This window comes from Chiloscyllium plagiosum, chromosome 44 (assembly GCF_004010195.1).
Source record: "Chiloscyllium plagiosum isolate BGI_BamShark_2017 chromosome 44, ASM401019v2, whole genome shotgun sequence".
Taxonomy (NCBI): Eukaryota; Metazoa; Chordata; class Chondrichthyes; order Orectolobiformes; family Hemiscylliidae; genus Chiloscyllium; species Chiloscyllium plagiosum.
The window spans coordinates 14,074,447-14,083,332 of NC_057753.1; the positions used below are offsets into that span (position 1 = coordinate 14,074,447).

Consider the following 8,886-nt stretch of genomic DNA (forward strand, 5'->3'; position numbering starts at 1 on the left):
ATAATATTGTCACACACGAGTGCAATAGAACATAGAATATAGAAGAATACAGCGCAGTAAAGGCCCTTAGGCCCTCGATGTTGCGCCGATCCAAGCCCACCTAACCTCCACTAGCCCACTATTCTCCATATGCCTATCCAATCCCCGCTTAAATGCCCATAATGAGGGAGAGTCCACCACTGCTACTGGCAGGGCATTCCATGAACTCACGACTCGCTGAGTAAAGAACCTACCCCATACATCTGTCCTATACCTACCCCACCCCCCTTAATTTAAAGCTATGCCCCCTTGTAATAGCTGACTCCATATCTGGAAAAAGATTCTCACTGTCGACCCTATCTAAACCCCTAATCATCTTGTGGGGTATATCAGGGTGTTACAGTGTTACAGTGAGGAGTGTGGGGTATATCAGGGTGTTACAGTGAGAGCTGTGGGGTATATCAGGGTGTTACAATGAGAGGTGTGGGGTATATCAGGGTGTTACAGTGAGGGGTGTGGGGTATATCAGGGTGTTACAGTGAGGGGCAATGAACGCACTCCAGATTTTTTTCCAAACTGTGACACGGACTTATGAATTGAGGCAAACTCGGCACATATTCTCGAGAGTTCAAACACAATGAAAGGTGATCACAATGAAATTCACAATGTACTTTGGCGGGTGGACATACTGGAGGTTTCAAATAGATGGGAGTCTAGAATTATGTCACTATTCGAAACTGAAGTAATTGCCTCTGAGTTCTGATCTGGAAAGAAATATTTTTTATCGATGATTAGAATACCTTCGAACTCTCTACTCCAGAGGACCGTGGATGCTCAGTCTTTGACCATGTTTAAAGTAGAGTGGGGTATGTTTCTAATCATTAAAGAGGTGCAAGGTTATTGGATTGGGGGAGAATAAAATTCGACATGGTGGATGCATGCCAATCCCTCACAATATACGTACGAAGAAGGAGAAGGAAAAATAGAAGCAGAAACTATAGAATGCGTCAAAGAGTTACCATCCTAACGTCTCAAACAAAAAAAAAATGTCGATTTATCGGAATGCTATTAACAAAATAACTATCGTTGAATAGAGGAAAGAAACGCAAGAAATTATAGTTAGGATGCAGTAAGTCAGAAATAAGCTGCTGAAGCTTGAAAAAAAATAAACACAAACATACCAATAATAATGTGAATGTTGAACACAGAGAGACAACACTAAAGTTTCAAACAGCATTGTTAAGGACAACAAATTCGCAAAAATGTTTTTTTTTACAACACATATGCTGAGCAATATAATAATGAGGAAAGAGGAAAGTGACCTATGATACGGCCCAGCTAGTCATAGCTGTACCAGATGGGAGCAACACTTTAGATTGATACTGCAAAATCAGGGCACTGCAGTCAAGCAGTTAGATTTTTTTTTAAAAATCAATAAAGTGAATGACATATTAGAAAGGAGATTGCAATAGATTGGGGGGGTCAAGAGAAGGGGAGGGAGGGTGGGAGCGAGTGTTTGCCAACGACACTGATAGGTGGAAATAGAGACTGAACACAGAAAGCATGGCTGAGCATCAAGGAATCGTCGAAACTTGAGAATGAACGTTTTGGGACTATAGTCAAGCAAACCAAATGCAAAACCTTTTAATGAAAGTTTGCTAAAAATTAGTACCTAATGAGACAACGTGATACAAATAAAAGAGGGAAACTTTTATTTTTCTTTTCATTGCTTTATGCAACTAGTGAAGATAGTGAAGGGAGACATCAACGTATTCTTTAGCTCCTCACGGAATTTATTCTGGGCTATTGTATATATGAAGACATTGTTGCAGGAATTGATCATTTGGAGCATGATAGTCGTCTCTTGAAGGATGTACTGAGGGTCATTGAAGTCCAGTCCACCGAAGTAACCTTCTCCTGAAATCTGTACGTACAAAAACCGTCCAACATAGGTGGCCCACAAGAAAAGGAAACTAAGAGAGATCGCAAAAAGGAGCACAATAGATTTCTTGCGATTGGAAATCTCCTGATCACTTCGATTCTCGGCGCTCCTGATCCTTTTCCGGGCTCTGCTGGCTGCTAATATGTTAGTTACAGTGATTGCATTGAGCAGCAGAATAAGGAGAAATGGGAGAAATGGAACGAGGATGTGATCCAGCCAGTCGTAAGTCTGCCAGATGGGTGAAATATAATAGCTTGACTTGATAATGCAGAACCAGGGTACACCTTTCAGTGTGTATAATGGCCTAAAGATGAAGTAAAAGGGGGTGTTTTTGATGCAGCTCAGGATACATACGATTCCTATCACCATCGATGCAGTTTTGTGAGTGCAGTACCTGATCTTCAAGCTCTGGAAGCAAATAGCCACAAAACGGTCAAAGGTGAAAGCAACCGTTAACCAGACTGACCCATCCCGTATTGTAAAAATCAACATGGTGCTCAGTTTGCATGCAAGTGTGGTGGAAAGTAAACTGTCTCGAAAGTAAATACGGCCGATTCGATTCAGGATGCACCCATTGATGATTACAAGGAAATCAGTCACTGCTATGGCCACTAGGTAGTAGGTGATGCAACAGGACAGTCCACATCGACCTCGTGATAGGATTATAATCGCCACCACATTTGCTGTGAGGAACGAAAAGAACTGTTGTTGAAAGAATCTTATTTTTTCAGCGAATCTTTAGCAGTAATCCTCATGCAATCTTTCGCTGTAACTTTTCTTTCCCACCTGTTTAACAACGCTAGCCATCGTCTATTTGAAAAATAATGCTCAGAATTTGGCATCTCATAATCAATTAATTGAATTGAATTGAAGTGAGTTGAATTGAATTGAATTTATTGACACATGTACCGAGGCACACTGAAAAGCTTTGTCTTGTGAGCAATACAGACAGATCACAGAGTTAACAAGCATTGATAAGCAAATAATAGGTAAATGGCAGCAGAAACAAAAACACAGGTGCAGGCGTATGTTAAGAATTTGTGAGTCCATTCAGTATTCTAACAAAAGTAGTATACAAACTTTTCGAAACTGGCTGGTGCATGTTCTCAGGCTTCTGTACTTTCTCCACGATGATAGATGTTGTAGAAAACTATTTCCAGGGTGGGATGGATCTTCGAGAAGGCTGGCAGACGTTCCTTGACAGCAGGTCTGATAGATGGATTCTGTAGATGGGAGGTTGGCCTTTGTAATTGTCCAGGCCGAGTTCACCACTCTCTGTAACCGTGCCTGATCCGGAATGGTACAGTTGCCATAACAGGCAGTGATGACATCCAGACAGAATGCTCTCGATGGTGCACCTCTAAATGTTGATAAGGGTACTGACAGTCATGCCAAATTTCCTCAGCATCCTGAGGAGGAAGAGATATTGTAGGGCTTTTGTAACCAGTGAGTCCACATGAAGCGTCCAAGAAAACATGTTGTGAATGCCCCCTCCCAGGAGCTTGAAACTTTCCAATCTTTCCATCTCTGTGCTGTTAATGTGTGTATGTGAGTGTGTGCGTGTGTGTGTGGGGGTGGGGTGGGGTGCGGTGCGGGGGGAGCATGAGCAAACCCCGCTGAAAGTCAATAATGACTTCCTTGATTTTGCCAGTATTGAGAGCTCGGTTGATGTGAGTGCACCATTTATCCATATCTTCCACCTTCAGTTTTGTCGCCATCTAAGAGTTGACCAACTATAGTGGCATCATCAGCGTACTTGTAAATGGAATTAGTCTGGTATTTGGCGATGCAGTCATGGATATACAGTGAGTACAGAACGAGGCTGAGTACGCACCCCTGGGAGGGGGGTGTCTAGTGTTGAGTGTATTTGAGAATGAAATGTTGCCCTCAGTCTTCACTGATTGTGGCTTGCAGGTCAAGACACTGCGGATCCAGTTTCAGAGAGTGGGGCTTAATCTGAAATCACTAAGTATGGTAATCAGTCTAGAGAGGATAACAGTGTTGAATGCTGAACTGGAATCAATGAGTAGGTTTTTTTACGTTGCTGTTCTTGGTGTCAAGATGTTCTAGGGAGGAGTGAAAGGCAAGTGATATGGCATCTGACGTAGATGCTTGCTAATACAGAATTCTTTGCAATCTGTCCCGAGCACACACTCCATCCTCTGTTCATGATGGCAAGAAATGTGGGTAGTTCCCAAACTTAGAGACATCCAAGCCAGTAACCGCCCATAGCCCTCTTTCTTAAAACCCCATTCATTCGTCAAGCGTACACTTAATGAAATACATTGATTTTTGATTTTAACAGTCTCTTTGCTCAATTGTGACTGTGGGAATGTTCAATTCAACTTTGGCTGTAAGACCATTACCCACTGATCCTTATTGGGATTAGCAAATGTGCACATGTTTTAGTTCCTCAAGGATGTATTTTCTTTTCTGGACTGCCTTGGAAGAAACATTGTTTTTTTTTTATTTTAGTATTGGGTAGTTACTGGACCACGCAGAGTATGAGCATATTTTATGTCTTTATCTATTTTTGTCACAATCAGGGTGCACTTAAAATACTTTTTTAAAAGGCATTGTATCAGCCGCTTCATTCATCATCTTGCAAATTTTGACTGCCAATGTGTATGTCCTGTATTTTTTTTTTAATTCTTCTGACTGTTCATCTGATTATGTACCTGACTTCCTTGCATTATGGATGAGTAATTGCTTTGCCTTTGTAGCAAATGGTTGCCTTTATTCATTCTTATTCCAGAGAGCTTTTGTTTTGCCAACATATGAAAAATGTATGATCACTCTCAGATCATCTATTTTCCTAAGTGTGATCATTCAATGATATTTCTTCCTGTGAACTTATGACTGTATTGAAGACATTTCAATTGTTTGTCAGAACATCGTTCTCATCACAAATTATTCACTTTTGTTTCCAATGCTTTATATTAGGGCAAAGTAGTAGTGCCCAAATTTTGAAGAAGGTAAGATTTGGGTTCAGATCGCAACTGATCCAATAGAGTGCACCAACATCTCTCAAGTGGTTAATTGAAAATACTAGAATTTTCCACTGGATGGCTTTTGTGGCAGAATGTCAGTTTCCCTCATGCTCTTGCAAGAAATACAGAAGTTCAACTAACAACAAGATAAATCATCATTAGGTTAACAAGTCGCTAAAATCCGAAGTCACGTGACGAGAGCTTACAGTCTAATGAGTGTATTTGAAATCACAAGCTATCGGAGCTCTGCTCCTTCATCAGGTGTTATGACTTCACCTGATAGAGGACCAGTGCTCAGAAAGTTTGTGATTTAAATAAGCCTGTTAGACTATAATCTCGTGCTGTGAGATTTCTGATTTTGTCCACACCAGTCCAAAACCAGGACCTCCATATTTCATTTCATCAAGACAAATTTCGTCACATGGTTCAGATGAAGACTGTCGAGAAACAGCTCTCTATTTCCATATTATTACAGAATGGGAACTGGTTTTCACCCACACCAATATTCTAAGCAGGAAATCAACACTACAATATCATTTACCCAGTAACAATTTGCAGTTGGCTCGGGAAGGGAAACTAATGTCTTTACCTTTCCTCATATTAATTCAACACAGAACTACAACGCCTCAGCGCAACCTCTTCCACTTTCCTATGTCATTGGTACCTCATGGATAATGACGACTGGACTCTACTCTCCCATTCCAAGTTAAAGTCTCTCCTAGAAGAGAAATATTGACTTTTGGAACCAGGTAGGTAATACAGATTTAAGATCATTCAATCTTTGCTACTGGAAACTGCATGGATTTCCCAAACAATGTTGTCGCCATTTAGTACGATATTTGTCCTTCCACACTTCACTTGAATGACCCTCCGAGCCAAGGTGCCTTTGGCAGTTCGTTCATGCTCCCCGCACTCTGTGGTCTCGTCCATACTGTGAGCAAAATCCATTATTTCCAGGATAAGGTACTGCTGATGCTCCTGTAAAGCTGAATTCTGCAACTTCGCTGCTGCTTCATTTGCAGTCACACCCTCCCTTGTCTGAGCGTGATTGATTGCGAAACATTATTAAAGTATCTCCCTCCCTAATGTAGTGCAGTGTGTACAGCTCAGACTCCAACTAATCAAATCCGATCCGAAAATTTTCAGTCAGCTAACATTTGCTGTGCTGGTGTCCAGCAACTCTCATATGGTGTCGCGGCAGAATATGACTTGCTCACGGATATTTTTCATTTCATTAAATTGGATTTTAAATAATTTAATGGTGAATGTCTTAATTGTATTCTTCAGATATATTAATGTCTCGTGATTTAAACCAATTGGTCAATCGAAAGGTAACGAAGAAATGTCGAGCAATCACCTAACAAGTTGTCACATTGTGGTTCTTTCAGGAATTTACAAATTGGAATGACTTTCTGCCGCTGCCATTTTTTTCTCTCCAGGGTTCACTGTCCTCTACACTCGGGTTAACTTGGTCTTTTATAATGTTGCTGACCTGCTTTCAGGTAGATTGAGAAGCAGTTCACATTGCTCTCTCTCTCTCTCCTGATTTTATGAAGCTGCTATATCCATTAATCCATTTTGCCTTTTAGACTTGATCTAAAAATGAACATTTTGTGAACCATGTCTGGTAAACTCTTTGCAGTAGCTGATTAAAGAGAGGAATTCCAACTGCACAAGTAGAAACTAAGCAATGCCAAGAAACATTGACCTTGTCAGAGGCAGTCACAATCTACTGACATTCCAACCAATACTTTCCAAAAGAACAATTCAAGATCAAATCGTAACTGCACAGGATGAAATAGACAATAACTGTAAAAAACACTTTCCTCTCAATGTACCTCCTTCGAACATTTCCATATTTAATTGTCAATATCATATTAACAAAGGAGACTGCCCAGTAAGAGTTCACGAGACTGTAACGGATACATCCTTCCAGAGATCGCATTGTAACTATGCAGAATTGCTATGTGCATTCCATACCAAAGCGCAAGTATTATAAGGATGACTTTGTGTATTATTTTGTTCTTCAATATCATTACGAAATAAAAATGCCGTTTATTGCTCAGTGGAACACAATTGTGTGAAACACACTGGATGACAATTAAGTATATTATAACGACACTGAGTGCTGAGCAGTAAAGTAAATTAATGTTCCTATACTGACATGCATTTCATTGCATAATGGCTGCAGCCATTAAGAAGGACATTCTGCCCATTACGTTCAGACTGGCTATTGAAATGATTATCCCACTCAATGGAATCACCCTACCAAAACACTAAACACATAACATTGTTAATTTTGATGTGAACGCCAAGTTCCCTTATGAAAGCCTTGTTTGAAAATTCTTTTTACCATACAGTCAAGAATGAAAATACAGACTGACTCATTTCCTGAATGTAGAGTCTATTCTTAATATTATGTTTACTCTTTTAGCGAAGTCTTTTTATGTTTTTTTTTTATTTTATGGTGCCCAGATCTCTATCATTTTATGAGAAGTGACATACTTCAGCTATCTAAGAAACGATAATCCAATAAATGTGTGGCATTATAAATGGAGCAATGTCCTTTGTTACCCCTAAAGTAATTCCAAGGAATGCGCGAAATTGATCATAGCATGATATTGCATTCAGTATCACATTACTTTAAAGCACTATTCCAACTGTATTTATTTACGTCCCGATCATCCTGATTTTTTTTAAATCCTGATCAGGAAATGGAAGAGATAAAACCCCTGGAATTTAGCGACTTCATACACTGTAGAGCATTTGTTTCTTACCAGGGGCACCAATAGCGGCGAGAATGGGATAACAAATGGCAAAGACCGGTCCGTTCGCGGGCGCGTGCATCCTTTTTGAAAAAAAAACAATGGATATTCCCGAAGTTTTAGGCCGTTGCTTTGTGACACGTTGAAATCATCCAATATTTATTTAAAGCGAGAGTCTCCAGAGGAGTAATTAATTTGAAACCTGCACCTTACAACTCAGTGAACAAATAGATTAACTTATTTCCCATTAAATCATTGACATTACGATTGTATTTATGCGAGAATCGATAGATACAAATTGTGTGCTTCTCCCCATGTCAGAAACTATATTTTTAAATTTTCATCACTGTAAGCGTAAATGGCAGATTTGAGTTGAAGTCTCATCTCAACCTTCAATCTGTATCTCTCATCTCTTCAAACTTCCAAAATATTTCCTTCTTTCAGCTGACAGATCGGTTCATGCATTATCCTCATGACTCACTGATTTTGAATTCAGCAATTCAATCTGACCGAAATCTTAAAATGATTCAATGTCTGAAACATTTGAAATCATGTTTTGGGTAATAGGGTGGAGTGAAGTAACAACAGAAACATGCCTTGGAAAATTAGCATCAAGGTGACTGGCAGTGGTGAAATCCAAATTGCAAATTGCAAAAGTAAATGTTTTGTATAATAGCTGATATAACAGAGTCATGTATCATGTCATTTAAAAAGAATTATGGTCTCAGTCTGAAACAATTTGCACATGGTTTCGTGAAATAAAAGGACAAGCATATCGTCTTCTGGAATGAAAGGAGCGTTTAATGTGATCAGGCTGCAATATCAGTGAACTAATGGCATGACAAATGTGATAGAAACTGTATAGTACAGAAAAATGAGATGATTACTTAATGTAGTTAGAAATTACCAATGAGAAAAGTTTTTAAAAAGGATTTATGTAACACAGTGCAGTCTTGCAATAACTGTGCAAGTGCTAAACGGTAGCATAAATCAATGGTGCAAGTTAATCTGAACCGAAACAGAATTTAGTCATACTATCTCGCAGTGCATGGTCTAATGTTATATGCACAGCATCAAAGATAAAAGACAGCATAACCAATTGACCGGTTTATTTTCACATAAACTGCTGTCGTCCTGGTGAAGGTGGTGGTTGGCAGTAGGAACTGATGTAGAGTGCCGAAGCGTTCATTGTGATGAGGAATATTCCAGC

General features: G+C 39.6%; 1 protein-coding gene across 1 annotated transcript; it reads right to left on the reverse strand.

Moving 5' to 3' along the window:
* Positions 1–1,702: 1,702 nt before the first annotated feature.
* LOC122543713 (probable G-protein coupled receptor 139) lies at positions 1,703–7,758 on the reverse strand. Its single transcript, XM_043682494.1, has 2 exons — positions 7,689–7,758; positions 1,703–2,604 (listed from the first exon to the last, which is right to left on the reverse strand). The coding sequence occupies exons 1-2, from the start codon at positions 7,756–7,758 to the stop codon at positions 1,703–1,705; spliced, it is 972 nt and encodes a 323-aa protein (XP_043538429.1).
* Between the last annotated feature and the right edge of the window lie 1,128 nt (positions 7,759–8,886).

Bases quoted from the DNA above. Each gene is read 5' to 3' on its own strand.
- LOC122543713 (XM_043682494.1), bottom strand. From the start codon at position 7,758: ATGCACGCGCCCGCGAACGGACCGGTCTTTGCCATTTGTTATCCCATT. The intron at 2,605-7,688 runs GTAAGAAACAAA...CGTTCCTCACAG, and splicing joins CGCCGCTATTGGTGCCCCTG to CAAATGTGGTGGCGATTATA.